The sequence below is a fragment of the Annulohypoxylon maeteangense genome (genome assembly GCF_022496945.1).
Source record: "Annulohypoxylon maeteangense strain CBS 123835 unplaced genomic scaffold GGS22scaffold_1, whole genome shotgun sequence".
NCBI classification, from domain to species: Eukaryota; Fungi; Ascomycota; class Sordariomycetes; order Xylariales; family Hypoxylaceae; genus Annulohypoxylon; species Annulohypoxylon maeteangense.
This window is the reverse complement of record NW_025953248.1, coordinates 1130937-1146817: the sequence shown is the minus strand read 5'-3', so window position 1 is coordinate 1146817 and position 15881 is coordinate 1130937. Positions and strand designations below refer to the sequence as shown.

General features: G+C 47.0%; 3 protein-coding genes across 3 annotated transcripts; 1 reads left to right on the top strand and 2 right to left on the bottom strand.

Moving 5' to 3' along the window:
• Positions 1–1426: 1426 nt before the first annotated feature.
• GGS22DRAFT_194149 (Ent-kaurene synthase) lies at positions 1427–4762 on the top strand (the record flags this gene model as incomplete). The annotated part of the gene is made up of 5 exons (XM_047965461.1): positions 1427–1943; positions 2177–2388; positions 2445–2556; positions 2613–2893; positions 2965–4762. 5 exons carry the CDS (start codon positions 1427–1429, stop codon positions 4636–4638), a joined length of 2796 nt encoding a protein of 931 aa, XP_047823633.1. The 3' UTR covers positions 4639–4762.
• A 29-nt stretch (positions 4763–4791) lies between these two features.
• On the bottom strand, positions 4792–6621 carry GGS22DRAFT_149180 (HSP20-like chaperone). Its single transcript, XM_047959103.1, has one exon. It carries the CDS (start codon positions 5984–5986, stop codon positions 5171–5173), a length of 816 nt encoding a protein of 271 aa, XP_047823632.1. The 5' UTR covers positions 5987–6621; the 3' UTR covers positions 4792–5170.
• Positions 6622–7717: 1096 nt separating this feature from the next.
• Positions 7718–10379, bottom strand: GGS22DRAFT_194145 (uncharacterized protein). The gene is made up of 4 exons (XM_047965460.1): positions 9405–10379; positions 9288–9347; positions 8709–9232; positions 7718–8632 (listed from the first exon to the last, which is right to left on the bottom strand). Exons 1-4 carry the CDS (start codon positions 10168–10170, stop codon positions 8036–8038), a joined length of 1947 nt encoding a protein of 648 aa, XP_047823631.1. The 5' UTR covers positions 10171–10379; the 3' UTR covers positions 7718–8035.
• Positions 10380–15881: the final 5502 nt, after the last annotated feature.

The window sequence follows — 15881 nt, the reverse complement described above, 5'->3', positions numbered from 1 at the left end:
CCTAGGACCCTAATAGGGGTATCTTCTCCGCATACGCCCGATGGAAACCGACCGGAATTTTACTGTCTTGCAGGATCAAATCCTTCTTCGGGAAATTCCGTCATAATGCCAGTCATCTTAACAGTGTAACCCCGGATAGAATGCTTAGAGGATCCATAGTAACGATGAGGCTCTGTGCCGTAGATGCTGGAGCCGACAGGATCGAATATTGTCCAACCTTCCAACGTAGATAACGAATCTATGCAGGAAAATGTCTCGGGAATTGAATCGTAGGAGCCATCCCATTTTCCAGTATCCACTAGAGCATTAGAGTTGACCGATAGTTGCATGTTGCTTTTTAAAATTTGCTTTTGTTGGAGTAAGGCTTGGAAGATGGTGTGTGGGATGATCCTCATGGTGGGTATATGTACGCCCAAGTGTCCTGTCTCATCTTGCCACATCTTATCATTCATTAATTACACTGGCTGGCTGAGTACATCATAAGAGATGGCGGTAGACCTAACAATTTCAATGCTCCCCAAAAGATAGCCTATGAATGTACCTACTAGGTAGTTATAGAGCGGCGGCTGCAGACAACTGCCATACTATGGTACTGCATCTATAGGTACCTAGCAATCGGCTCAATATTAAGAAAAACAACTTCAATTGCCTACCTACCTAGGTATCTAGGTAGGTAGGTAATTAGGTACAATACCTCAAGTACGTACTATTCCTTGTACGGACTCTCTAATTTATTACAAGCTTCAAAATGTAACATCAATAAGGGGCTTATCCTCGAACTCATTTCTGTTGTATTCATATCAGAGGATCAACGCATACTTACTACCAGTTAGTACCTAAGCTGCTAGGTATGCAAATGGCTTCTAATTCGACTTTGCAAGAACCTAGTGCAGCATCCGACTGAAAGACGAAAGTCCTGGCGATCCGTCATTTCAAAGGATTGTGATTTAATGACAAGAATACACGTCATATCCTGACAGCGTTTTTTGGTATGGTTGGTTACCTAGGCACGGATAACGTGGAACACCTGCTAAACATCTTCTACCGTTAGGTTAAATCATGAAACCCCCTTAAGATATATTATATGTCCGAAGGTGATAGATAATTCTTCTAACCGTGTATCGTCACTGTCTATTATTTATATATTAAGTATTTCTAGATGTCCTGGTACATGTATGGGAGAAGTGACCAGGCAAGCCGATGGGTGTGCAGTAAATGATGCTACACAGCTTTTCATCTGGAACGTGATGAGCATCAACGGAATACCGATGGATCTGTGATATGTCTCTGACGTCGGTAGCAGTAGCTCATCACCGTCGTGATATAACCTGACGCTTGATAAGTTTTTAGAGTAGGTACAGACTCGTAATTCATTCCATCTACGCTTCTCCTATTCACATTGCTTCGCCGTAATGAATCATTAATCATGGATCCTTCACTATATAGCCAATGTCAATCACTTCTTGCGAGTATAAACACACAATGCACAACAGGTCAAGCACATGGCTTCATGTCATCGTCAATCTACGACACTGCCTGGCTGTCTATGCTACGCAAACCTGGGTGTAAAACTAACTGGTTGTTTCCCGAATGTTTCGACTTCATACTTCGAAGTCAGACTCCAGATGGCGCCTGGGAGTCATACAGATCAGACACTGATGGCATTTTGAATACTGTCGCTGCGCTTTTGTCGTTGAGAAAACATCTAAGAGAAGTTCCAGATAACCAGGACTGGATGTTCAGAAGCCGACAAGCTGAATCAGCACTCAAGAAGCTACTCAACGACTGGGATATTACATCCACTGATCAAGTCGGGTTTGAAGTTCTCATAATCAAGCATCTCATTTTGCTTGAGGATGAAGGGCTCGTTTTCCAGTTTCCGGGGTTGAATGCCCTGAGAGCTTTACGGGATTCAAAGCTTGAAAGACTCCCAATATCTAGCGGTACGTGTACCTATAGTTGTCTAATTCTCTAAGAGACACTGTTCTCCAATACCCTGGAACCCTTCACCAAAAGCTACAGTCAATAACTGACACTTGGCTAGTACGTTCTAAAAGCCTTAAAACATGTTTTGGTTCTAAACACATCCATTCATGATTCCAAGAAATTCGCGCTGATTCAGTACAGGTATATAAAGGATCATCAACACTTCATCATTCACTTGAGGCATTCATAGGTGTTATTGAATTTGACAAACTCGGGCGCTGGCGTGGTAACGATGGCTCTATGTGTGGCTCCATAGCATCAACTGTGGCATATCTAATGCATTCGTCAACTTGGGATGAAGAGGCCGAATCTTACCTGAGAAATGCCCTAAAGTATGGAACAGGGGAAAAGGATGGAGGTGTACCTAGTGCCTGGCCAGCGACGATCTTTGAAGCCTCCTGGGTATGTTCACAATTCTCCGTCCTTTTAAGTTTTTGGAACTAAAGAATGTGAACTAGGTCGTCGCAACGTTAGCAGAAGTTGGAGCGCCTATTAACGAGATGTTTCCATCTAGCATTGGCGATTACCTAGAAAAAACGTTGACTTCAAACAACGGTACCATTGGGTTCTGTAAGATGTTCCTGGAAGAATATCGTAATTAGAATCATCTAATAATCGTTCAACAGCTCCTTCAGCTGTCCCTGACGCAGATGATACAGCTAAAACAATAATTGCCCTGCATCACCTGGGCAAAGCTATCAACGTTGAGCCCCTATTACAGGCATTCGATTCAGCTGACCATTTCAAGACCTACAAAGGGGAACGCAATCCAAGCTTTAGTGCGAATTGCAATATCCTTGCCTGTTTGATGATAGTCGAAGATCCGACGCCATACGGAGCCCAGATAGCAAAAGCCGCTAGTTTTCTTTGCACTCAAGTATTCAGTGGAAACGTCAAGGAGAAGTGGGTAAGTCAATCATCAGAGATAAAAGGGGTGACCTGTTATGAGAGAGAATTAAGCTAAGAATAACCATATAGCATTCGGAGGAGCTGTATTGGATGATGCTCCTATCTCAGGTTTTCGTAAGACTGGAACAACGCACACGAGATGAAGGTGAAGGTCTTCGTGATGAAATATTCACAAGAGCACCCCACCTCAAACAACACATCCCCATGATCTCGTTACAAATCTTGATCAAAACACTTAGTTCTCAGGAATTGAACGGCTCATGGGGAAATATATGCGAAGTCACTGCATATGCAATCCTGACACTCTCGTCGATAGCACAGCTTCCATGGATCCAACAGCTACAAGATTACGAGATCATGGCGAGTATCAACCGAGGAAAGTCATTCCTTGAGCTTCATCGAGATCAATGGAGCAAAGGGCACTATCTATGGATTGAAAAAGTCACATTTGCGTCAAACGTACTCTCCGAGACTTATTGTCTTGCCGCTGCTATCACCCCTGTCATGTCCTCATTCCAGCCTCCGCTGTCGCATGCGTTTCTATTGCCGACTAGCATAATAAGTGGTATTCGGGGCGCAATGCGCCTCATAAGTCAGATGCCATTGATTTCCGGAACGAAACCCGGCGCTCTAAAGGCAGCAGAACTATTAGCTGCCTACACATTCTGGTCGTTACAAGACCAGCGGCTGGATATATTCCCTCGATCAGGAGACGAGAAAGCAGATCACAAGTATAAAATCTTTACACCAGCATTGTGGGCAGCTTGTACTACACTACACGGTAACGCCATCACCCTTTCAGCTCTGTGCGAGATGGTTACATTCTCTGGAAGTATTTACCTGATCGACGAATATATGGAAGGTGTCATAGAAAGGGATTTTGCGAACCATCTCCCAGAAATCGGCACGCTAATCAAGCGGTTATGTAGTAACCTTCGTGCTCCTGGTTCCAGTCAACTCAATGGGTATGAATTAGAAAAGTTTCTTCATAATGGGCTGGAATCTGGAGACTCTTCTGCATTCCAGGACGTAAAAACCGCCCTAACTCGTTACATCAAGTATTTCCTACACAACCAGGCCGTCCTCAAAAGCTCCGAGAGGTTGCAGCAGATACTCGCCTATGAACTTGAGGTATTCCTTCAGGCTCACGTTGATCAAGCCGTGGATAACCAGCGTTTCGCACTACAGCACGGCTACCGTGCCTCGATAGATTCAATTGCTACTCTTTCTTCTTCAATGCCGCTGGAGTATGCCAACCCCGGGCGAACCTTCTACAGCTGGATTCGAAACACATCTTCGAATCATAGCTCGTGCCCGTTTTCCTTCATCTTCTTCAATTGTCTAATATCAAAGCCCGGGGGGGATGTTCTCGAGACGGCAAGGCCCGCTTACCTTGCTGAAGACCTCTGCCATCGTCTTGCTAATCTTTGCCGGATGTACAATGACTACGGGTCAACTGCAAGAGATCAAGACGAAGGCAACCTAAACTCGGTGAACTTTCCGGAGTTTCACAACAGTATAAGAGATGGGCGAGGCGACGGGCAAGATATCAAGGACCAGCTCATGTGGATTGCTGAATATGAAAGGGAGGGGCTTCGAAATGCGACCGTAAAGCTGGAAGCTGAGCTGCATGATAAGGGGTTGATGGATGCCCTCAAGGTATTCATCGATGTCACGGATCTTTACGGGCAGATATATGTTCAGAGAGACCTCACCTCTCGAATCAAACAGCCCACTGTGTAGCTAATATCAGGGATGATACGATCGTTCTAGGGATAGGGCTTTCAGCCAGATAACTACTTGAATATCCCTTAAATATAGGGGTTAAACTTCCAATCAACACCAATCATCCATATACCATCAAGTCACAAGTCACTCAAGTCTCCAATATGTTTTAACTTATTGTATTAAGAAGCAATGGATTGAACTATAGCACTACCAGCGACTTCCTCCTCCACAAACAATCTGAACCCATTACCATTCGAATCAGAAAAAGCCAGACCGTAGAAATCAGAAAACCCTCCATGAACCTTTTTTTCTCTTTCCACCAAGTAAAGATCGTCAGACGCCCCAGCGATGCAAAGAGAGAAGTGCCATTCCACCCATAAACTCCGTGCTAGGAAGCGACTCGATGTCGTGAAGTCGTATCATCCCAAATCAGAGAAAGGAGCGCGTAGTTCTCAACCCGATATTAAAAGGAGCGGAAAATCGACAGTCGTAATAGAAAAGCGTGTCTAAGGACTAGGTATATACCCAGACCCTCTCATCAGCCTCCCTAGTTGATCAGAATGCGACGTCCCTCATGCTTCTTCGCCTTCGGCACAACAACAGTCAAGATACCATTATCCAGCGAAGCGGCAACGCCATCGGTATCAACGCGGCCGGGGAACTGGAACGTGCGGGAGAACTCGCCGACGCTGCGCTCGGAGACCCAGAACTTGTGGCCGGGTTGCTTGGGCTGCTGCTGCTGCTCCACCTTCTCCGTCTCAGCCACGCTGACGGTGGTAGTAGCCGGGGTCGGCTCGCCCTCGGTAGTGTCGTCCTCGACGGTAGGCTGGTGCGCCTTGTCATGGTGGTCGGGCTCGCCCTCCTTCGGGGCCTCAGCGATAGCGGCGGGGGTCTCGGGCGCTTTTTCAAGGAGCCCGGCGGGCGGGGTGCCTGCTTCGTAAGAGCGTTCGACGCGGCCGCGGACGACGATGGTCTGCGCGTCTGTGAACTCCACGTGCACGTTCTCCTTCTCGATGCCGGGGAGTTCGCCGTGGAGCTCGTAGTTGTGCTCGGTCTCCCTCATGTCGAATTTGGGGGTGAAGGTCGGGAGGTGGTGGCGCGCGTGACGAGGGCCCTGGCCGCTGCCGGTGGTGTTGTTCTGCAGGGCGTACTTGTCGAAGTCGTCGATGAGGCGGAAGAGACCCGTGAAGTTGGGCTCCGCGGTGTAGAATCGAGGTCCGAACATGGCCATTTTGGATGTAGTGTGGATGTTGTTGTGTGGTGATAAAGTGGTGGTTGTAGTGGTTATTGGTTTGAAGTGCTTGGTAGCGTTGATGATGCGATGCGGTTTTACTTTAGAAGTAATGGCGCGAGTAGATTGCATAAAATGCTTTGATTGTTGTGAGTGTGTTTGATGTTTTGTTTTTTGTCTGATCTGAGGAAAGAAGGAAAGAAGTCTCACGATGTCTGAAGCTGCCTTAAATAATTGCGAGGCAGTACTGGACGCACTTTCTACGATGTTCAGGAAATAACTATGGAGTGGGTGATTGAATAATCATTGGAATAATCTAAATTCATCTAGAATGAGATGGACTATTCGATTGGTGGGGGGGTACATATTACGAGGTTCAGTAACGTTCTTTCTCGTTGTCGCAGCGACAAGTCGACTCACGATAGTACGTGAAGTTGCGAGAATTGACCAGAACATTCTACACAACGTCCCACAACATCCAGAACATTGACGCCAACACAACTTCTGTCATACGATTTTTTTTTTGTAAAACTTCAATTCTTGATGATATTAGAAATAACATCAATGATTCATCATAAAAAATTTCTTAAAGATGCGATGCATCATCTTAGATGACTGGTTGAATTGAATCGCAGGTGTTGATGACAAGTACTCTGTATTTTCGATGCATGAATGAAAGATAGGGGGTAGGTGGGGGGTGTATCGAAGAATTTGGATTATTAAGCCAGCAAGATACATGTATCTAAGTACCTTTGAAAATCGCCACAATTCATTACGTACGCAGTTGGACCTTCTGAAACTGTGGCTTCTGTGGCTAAGAGCTTAGTCCTGTCGATCGCGGAATTTCTTCGGTTGATCATCCCATCATCGTGGGGCTGTGGTGGCGGTGCGAAACTTGGAAGTTGAGGCTTTCAAGGTTAAGGATTCTTCGGATTATTCAGCCCTAGGTAGCTCTCTGCTCGCAAGGTGGTCCTTGCTTTCACTGATCATCTCGAGCGCTAGGGGTCTTGGCAGGGGACCCATCTTGGCCCGCCGTGACGTCATTCTGTATATCGAATCAATAGCGGGTGCTTTCTAATTACCATCTGTTTTGTTTTCTCCATCTCGGTCGCTCAAATTTACCCATCTCCCACTAGCAGCTTACGTAGGGGTCCTGGAGCTTGTACATCGATGTAGATCGCGGTTCTAATCATCCCTGCTGCCCCCGCATGCATGACAGAAAATGGCAATTACTCGAGTGAGCACGTGAATATGGGGGGCGCTTAGCAGGGAATGGGCATGTATCTTGATGCATGTATAGAATGCTTGTTTACTTGCGATGACGTTGGTCTGCAGTTCCGTTCTCTTGCCATACCACGGTTCCCCTACTCCGGAAATGACGCCGGTGGCTTCTCATTCGGACGCTGGTAGATTATTCTGGCAAGTCTAGCAGACATATGTCATCCATGGATCTAATGTACCGAACAAGGGGTCGCCAAGGGGTGGGTGTTGTCTCGGGCCATCCGAAAGACCCTGGAGGTTGTCTAAGTTGTCTTTCGGGGTAATGATATTCGTGATAGTTCATACCATGCATAGTTCATACTTCGGGGAAGAGATCACTAGGTACCAAGATGCAGCAATAACACACCGACACATACATCGGAACTGCACAAGCTGCACAATCTGTACCATCTGTACCATCTGTACCTACACACAGCATTGAACAGCTGTATGCACATCTCCAATATCCATCTGTACCAGGTATACAGAATATCAAAGTACCATCACCACCACGGGTAGCATGAGCAGCATGAGCTATAATTCAACCCATCTTGGCATTCTTTCCAAACACGTATGCATCGTTCGATAATGACGATAATTATGCAAATGGCGTTTCCGTCGTGTTTCTTCTTCATTATATCGCTACTATAGACCAACTGCAACCATGGCTTCCCTGTGGGGCGCTATCTATAGTACAATATCATGAAGGCGCCAAGCGCCACTTTTTTCCCTCTTCACCCTCGAAAGCGTGTATATACAACGACAAGCTGTACCTTCGGCCCAGCATTCTTTTTTGGCTTGCTTGCTTGCTTATGCCTGCTACGCTCAGCATAGCCAGCCCAGGCTAGCTCGACATTTTTTTTTTGCCACCTCCCTGGCTTTCGGCGGCTTTGCGCCCACTATACGGGGTCACGCCCCTCGTCATCGGTACGGAGGAGGCATAGTCGGTGGTGGATATCCTGCAACGATGGGCATTCCGGGCCTTGCTCCCATGATTGGACCGGGACTCTGAATGCGGTTGAATAGCCCGATTAGTCTCCTACCAACCGACGGCTCCAGTTCGGTCCCATCTCTTGCTATCTTAACCTCCCTGTTCGAATTCCAGGGGTTCCGCAGTCCGCGTGTTCGGTAGAATGGAAGCTTCGTAGTCGAAAGCCACTCGAGCTTGAATGGTTTGCCCCATGCTCTGTTAGGCCCTCCCTCGCCTTCCTGCGTGCTTCTAGCGCTCGCGGTGTCGTCGGAATCCTCCGTGTCCGCGGTCGAATCGGCGTCGTCCCTTTCCACTTCCCAGAATATAGTTCCCCGAGCCGAGTCGTCGATTATTCGTCCTCGAGGGCAAGTATCCGTAGCTTCAGTTGGAATAGCTTTAGGTAGGTCCAAGTCACTTGTAGTTTGCGCCTTGGGCGCAAATTCAATAGCGGCCGCCGGATCGTCGTTTATAGGCGAGGTCATTCTGGCATAGCCAAAGTATTCTCCCGATTTGTTCGCGGAAAATACCAAATAAACATTATCAACCACCTTTTTTGTATGTCATATTAGATAAATATTGTAGGATAGAAAATTTAGTGAAAAATAATGAAGCAAAAACACTTACGTTAAACGCATTATTCAATACTTCTTCATTATGTGCCTGAGTTGCCCACACGCCGGTTCGAACGCTCAGCTCCAAATCTTCCACCGTAAGACTTTTTAATATAAAGAATTTGTCCTTTTGTGGACTGGCATCACCGCTTGCCACGTTTCGGGACTCGTTTTGTGTCTCGGATACCGGTGTCGCTGATTCCGAGTGCTTTCTTCGAGGGCTTTTCATAGATTCGGCTGAAGAATTTGGTCCATCAGGTGAAGTTGCTGCTGGCCCTGTCGGCGCCGTTTGTCCACCTACCCCCTCAACCGTACTCTTTCGTAGCCTACTGACTAATCGTACCGATTGAAATTTTGAGTCGTGAAGTTTATGTTGGGCCTCGACGCAGCTTTGTTCGTCTTTGAAATTCGCAAAAGCGCAGTTACTCTTAGATATGAGGAAAAGCGATTCCAGTCCCGGCGCCTCTTTGCATACATGGCGGACTAGGCTCATCAAGTCGGTTTGCGGAGGTAGATTCCCTATCCAGATCGCATGGCCTAGCAAATCTTAGTGTTCCTAGAGTCCTAAGTAATGGAAGCCAGAGAAGCTCACCGCTTTGTCGGGGTTTCCGGGGAGGGCCTCGGACAATGTTAGATCGTGAGTCCGTAGTAGCTAAGACATATGATTAGCGATTCTAACGCGTTTTTTTTTAAGACTGGATAGCCGTACTATCACCCCGAACGAAATTCGTGACCAAATTCGTTTGATCGTTGACATGTGGCGGTGAGACATCCCTTAGGTTGTTCGATGAGCCATCCGCTAAGACATACTGTCCTGGGTTCATCTGGTTTTGGATAGCCGAATGCGAAGGTTGATATTGGTTCGATGGAGGATAATAGTAGGCGCCGGCGGAAAGGGGATGCTGGGACGGGTTCATCATGACTTGGTTCGAGTAGTAGTTTAAGTTATGCCGCGGAGACATGTTCGGCTGCTGTGGCGCCTGGTGTTGTTGTTGTTGCGGCGACGAAAATTGGGCATTATAGTAGGACGACATCTGCGGGTGTTGAGTTACATAGTAGGGTTGACCTCCAAGTTGGGGCATATTCGGCGGTCCTGCGAACTGAGTGATTTGTGGCATAGGTTGAATCATGTTAGACGAAGGAGCGGCGTTGTATCGTTGCTGTGGCTGTCCTTGGTTATAGTTAGGTCGATATCCGGATGGTGGAAGCGCGGCAGCCATCGCGGTCATATTGTAAGGGCCCTGACGAGTCGGTCCTTGGGCGTGAGACATCTCGAGTTGACCGGAGAACGCGTTGGGCGATGGATCGTAGATTTGCTGGTACTGACCTTGAAAGGCGGGATTGCTCGCGGGATTAGCACCCTGCGGCAGTGGCGGCTGCCCTTCATTCTGTACGCGTCCTTGATAAATATTTCCGACAACGTCTCCAGTCGCAAACTCGCTGTTTGCCGCCGAAGGCGGTGGGACATCTTCCATTGGATCTCACCAGATGTATTTTTGATGACTGGAGAGGAAGAGCTCGGATGCCAAGTCTTCGCAAGCGTTGCTTCAACCTGTAAACAACCTGAGCAAGCCTATTCCTCTAATACTTCTTTGATAAACTAGGTGTGGCCAGGCGTCTGATAAACCCTAAATTGGGAGAACCCCCGTAATCTTGATGAGGCTAAGAAAGGAAGAGTGGTAGTCTTGCGTGGTGTGACGCAAATCAACGAAGACTGAGCTGCTGTCGACCAGGGCTTGATCAAGATCCAGACAGGCCTTGACGATGTATCAGATCGGTAAAGAACAGAGCTCTCGCGTACCTTCTAGTGGCACCACAACTCAGCGAATAAGTGATTATACTTGTGGGATTATGGATGGATCTACCGCCCGAATCGTCCAATCCGAGAATGAAAACAGATCCGACGCAGGGATGGCATCAACAATCATAGGTCGATGAGCTGGGTAACTATGGGGTACTGGGGAGGATAGGGAATTGGGCTCCCAGGGTGGAAAAAATTCGATTACGGGTGTTTGGTTTCTGGTAACTGTCTAAGGACTAGGACGAAGACTCAAAATAGCTTCGACGGGATGGGATTATGGGATTGCCGAGAAGGACTCGATGATCTGTGTTACAAAGAGGGACCCGGAAAGTTATCCTTCTCTCTTCTCAGCCCCAGTGGAGGAAGTTAGGGTATGTCACGTAGGTAGGTTAATGCGAGTATCGACAAAAATTATTAGACGATGTGGCTAATTAGGAAGCCCATGTGGCCCGACGTGACCTTTGATAATCCCGGTCATTAGGGCATCAAGCAGAAGCAGTCATTATGTAACGACAATCTTTCCCCTTTCCTTCGGTATGTATGCAGTATGGTATGAGGGAAAACATCATGAGACAACGTCAAGAAACATTACAAGGAAGTTGACGACTCGCGGCAATGCGGGTGGCTAAAAAGCTAGTCTTGTCAAGCTCGCCTTAGACACGACCGCGAAGTCTAGTACACTAAGTAGGTACGATGGTACAGGAGTACCTTGGGTAGGGTCTTCGCCAGGGCAGATCAGACGGCGAACCAGAGGATAGAGGTGATGCAGGACTATCCCGGCTTCAGGGCCCCCGGAGTGGATGGGTTCACAGCGGGTGACCCAGATAAACGACGGGAGCCGAAGTATGGGAAGTAGAAGGGGAGTGGGAAAGGCTAAGCCAATGGGCTAACACGAGTATCAATAGCAAGAGACGAAAATTGGGGACTAGATGAGATGGGAATTTGCAGAAGACTGATGGTGTGTGTTTCGTTGGCGCCGTTTTTTTCGCCACCAGACCCTTGGGTCTTCGTTTTTGGGGGTCCATGGGGTCCCATGAGTCTCGAAGCCAGTTATTACTGACACCCTTTGACAGGACATGTCCCAAATCCCGATTCCCTACCTCTTAAGTACTAGGTACTCAGCCACAAAAGTTCTAGCCGGGTCTCCAGCAAAGAGATATTTCCTGGGGGTTCTTAACAGTCCTGGCAGTCTAAGGTGAGAGCCTCCACGGGACTGTCAGATTCGTGATGCCGATCTCGTCACAAAATCTTTCGGTACCGGTTACGATCAGGGTCTAAACGCTGTAGATGCTGATATGGCCCGTCTAAATTGGTGCGGCTGTCGTTAGGACCGAACCAATCCTGCGCAGAACCGAAGACATCCTAGGAACCTTGAAGAACCTAAGCTGTTAGGGAAGATAATTGACCATGGCTACCATGACCAACTGATGACCTGAAGCGGAAGCGGAAGCGGAACGGTACACTAAGAATCTCGGACGCTACTCGAGATGACTAAATCTACCTTGTCTGCTTGTATACGGTATACTTTGGTCCCTTCTAGAATTGGCGCCGGTTTTTTTTGATCGCCAATGTAGATTGTCCATCTGGCTTGTAAGATCCGGGATGGTTTCCTCTTGCGCGTCCAAGCACCATATGCACAATACCCCACGAAGGAGGTACCTAAACTACTTGGAGGGGTTCCTCGTAAGCAGCCAAGCCAAACAAAGCAAAGTGAATCCCGCTGCACTTACAGCGAAGCATTTCTTTTAATTAAGTGAATGATACGCTGAGCAAGCCCCCGGAGGTATAATAAGAATTAGAGAAAGTAAGAAATATGACGTGTTCAGCATGGATTTCCCGGAAAGAAATTGGCAAATTAGCCCCGTCCTTGGGATGATAAATGGTAATAGAAGAGACAACATATTAATTACGACGATTTTAGGGTATGTTGTCGGTTGGTTTGTCGTCGTAATGTCGTCGGTGGCCCATTTGCCCATGGATGGTAGGTACCAGGTATGCAGATTGCAGATGCATGGTGTGTAGAGGTGTGTGTAGGTATGTACATGTATTTAGCCCTTGCTGGCTGGCTGGGTTTTTTTCAAGGCGATATTTGGTGGATGATGAAGATCTGTGAATCTTGATCGGCAAGCCTGGTTGCTTGGAATGATGAAATGCGATACCAGGGCTCGGCCTGAGCCGCAATCGACTTTTTGTCGGATTGTCGCAAATGGGATCGGGGAATTGTAGATTGGTGTTTTCCCATCCGTTCCCCCCCATCTCCCCCCATTACTCCCTTGTCGATGTGGAGATTGTTGATCCCTTGAACCCTGAGATTTTCTGGGATTTTCTAGGATTTCCTGGGAATTTTAGAGGAGCGATGATGTCGATGATGAAATGTCTCCAGCTTGGCCCTGATGAATTCTGCATCTCTGCAACTCTGGCGTCGCATTAGACAAGCGATGCTGGCAATGAGGTCAGCGATCTTTTAAAAAAGAGCTTCCATTGGTGTCCACAGGTCGACGTTTACTGCTTATCCATTTCCATGATCGGTGTTTTGCACATGCAGTAGCTAAAGTACCCTAAGTACGTACACCTCCTGTAGTGTAAGGGATGTGCGATGGATGTATAGATGTACAATACAGATGTACGGAAGGTGCAAGTATCTTCAAAAGGGTACAACCTAGAATTGTACACATCGGTCAGTCGGTCTAGGCCAAAGTTGCATTAGAGTGCTTTAATGCGGAGAAGGCGTCAGGCCACAAAGCCGAACGATGATCAGCGCCCTTTCTGTTCAACTAGAATAATAAGTTGTACAATGTTGAAGGCAGGTACTGTATCGTACTTGATTTTTAATTTATAGTTTCTGTGTAACGTGATGTACCAGATATGAGGATATAGTACTCTCAACTTTTGTCTTACGAATCTTAATATACCTGAATATCATTTCATCTTTTCCTGCTATTACGAATCTGCTAATGCTCATATTTCTCACCACCTATTTCGTAGTAATTATCTAATCGCTCGGGAGATTATGTGTTTCCCGCCTACAACAGTACCTAGTATGTACAATTCGGCTTTCGGTTCGACAATTCCATAAGTCCTTCAGGTAAACTCCGACCGCTTGTTCGCCACTTTTTCCTTTGGGTATTTCGGTCCGCTAATCTGACCATTCCGTCAGTTTGATATGTCCCCTCGCTTGGTAAAAAAAAAGTTTCATCTCTTTACTTAGAACTTACCTGGTATAGATCTACATGATCAAGTATCGTATATCTTTAGTAACGAACATGTAAATCCCTTATGCATCATGCAGCATGCGCATTACAAGCATTAGCTGGTACCCAGTTAGGAATATGTCGAGGCACCTGCCACGTAAAAAACTGGATTGGGTTGGGTGTGTTAGTTGAATATCACCTAGCAGCTTTAGAGGCGCCACAGCCGTCTGGCTCTGCTCATCCTACCATCGCGGTTGTCGATGTCGCTCTTGTTTAGTTTCATTTAGATATTCATTTATCGACGTTCCCTTTTACCGTTCTTGGGTTACAGGCTGTGACGAGTCAGCTGGACACTATCTACTTAATCAAGTATACATCAATTCCGAAGGATAACTTCTAAGGTAATTAAAAGGTTACATGTACTTAGAGAGTAGTTCCCTGGGCTGCTAGGTCCTAAGTTTAGGTATGTGCTAGGTATGTTAATGTGGCTTTAGCGGAGGCTTTATAGCGGAGTATTTGCTCCGGGATAGGAACCCGAGTGAAGTACCATAACCCATATTCTGTATTGCAATCTTAGTTCCAGGATGATATTAACATAGGAAATCAAAGTCCGGAATGTGCTAACAATACCATGCCAAATCGCTCTGTACCTAGGAATATGGAGGTAGAAAAGAGCCATACAAATTGGGAGATTGGTATCAGATCAATAGGTGAGATATCACCTAGTACATGCTACCTAAATGGGTACATGGTATGTAAGTCAAGGTTTCAGGGTTGTTACCCTGTTACACACCTGAGATAGGTACCTACAGAGCTAATATCTGTAGTTCCTGCCACTAAGCTTGCCGGAGCAAGCTTGCATGTGATCCGTCCCGTGCAGCCCGGGATCTGCGGTAGCGGTTTCCAGAAATAATATGCCGATAATTCCCTGCCCAACATTGGAGTTACACAACTCAGCCTCACTTTTCCGATTGCGTATATCTGCCCTCTAATCCCTCCCCGTTCATGGTTATTATGGACAACTCTGGACCTTTCTTAAATGATCGGCCTCGCCACCACGTTATGCAGTCTAGACTCTACCGACACCGACAATTCTCTAACGAGCAACCGACTTTTTAGTCTGACAATCCGCCTACTTCGTCCTTCCCGATTACTTGATATTGCAGCAAATACGAGTTTTGATAACACTTCATTAGGAAATGATCGACAACACATAGTCTTCTGATCCTCAGGTACCTACTTTAGGACTTGAAGAGCTTCAATAATTTTCAACCCTTCAACCTAAACCTAGCTATATGCGTCAAGGTCGCCCGGAGGCCTCATACTTTCTATCCTTCTCTGCATAGTACCATGCGTGGTTATCTAGACAAAGTAGCTCATATTAGCGCTCCGATATCGACCATGGTCACTCTCCACTGCTTCGTGGGACTGTGGCAGTGGTTACCACAACCACTATCCCTTGCTTTCAGGGCTTATTGTGCTCCTGTGGCAATCTGGAACGCACATTAGGACCTAACGGCCGGTGCGCCCTCTCGCCTCTCTGCACCCTACCTATCTTTCATATGGCCGCATGGTAGGTACAGTTTAATAGCGTGAAGAGCGCTTATTTCCCCAACACAATTCTCCAACAGTCAGGTACCAGACAAGTACCAATGACTGGAGGAAAACTTCGACTCCTTTTGCTGCTTCGCCGTTTCTGCCCAAATCGCCACAAACTATGGTTTCGTGTAAGTTCTACCAGGGGCCGCTTGGAATTACGAGTCAGAGTCCTATTTCCAATTTCCCGAAGCTGTCTCTCTCCGCCTCCTAGAACCCTGCCACAGCTTTCGATATTTTCTTCTCTTTGCTAGCTAGCTTCTCCACATTCCTAGCTCGACCTCGAAGAGCTGCCCTGAGCTGTCTGAGTTAACAGGACGGTTCTAACTTACTCTGGAAGGCAACTCAAGCCGCAGATGTTAAACAAAAAACCACGTGGGAGAACCAATCGTGATTGGTATGTAAGTCGTGGGGGAGGCTCAACCGCATCACACTTGTGATGCGCACTAGGCAAGCGCCTCAATTATGAACCGACGCATATCTAACATTTCTTGAGGTTGCGTTGTCTGAGACACAGCTACCCGCCAGCATACCCCTCTCCGACGCTTCTTATTCACTGAAGCCTGTGGCTTAGTAGGACCAGACTGCATGATCGGCC

Coding starts and splice junctions, on each gene's coding strand:
- GGS22DRAFT_149180 (XM_047959103.1), bottom strand. CDS start 5,986: ATGCAATCTACTCGCGCCATTACTTCTAAAGTAAAACCGCATCGCATC.
- GGS22DRAFT_194145 (XM_047965460.1), bottom strand. CDS start 10,170: ATGGAAGATGTCCCACCGCCTTCGGCGGCAAACAGCGAGTTTGCGACT. Junction 9,348..9,404: donor GAATTTCGTTCGGGGTGATA/GTACGGCTATCC, acceptor CATATGTCTTAG/CTACTACGGACTCACGATCT. Junction 8,633..8,708: donor TATTGAATAATGCGTTTAAC/GTAAGTGTTTTT, acceptor CATACAAAAAAG/GTGGTTGATAATGTTTATTT.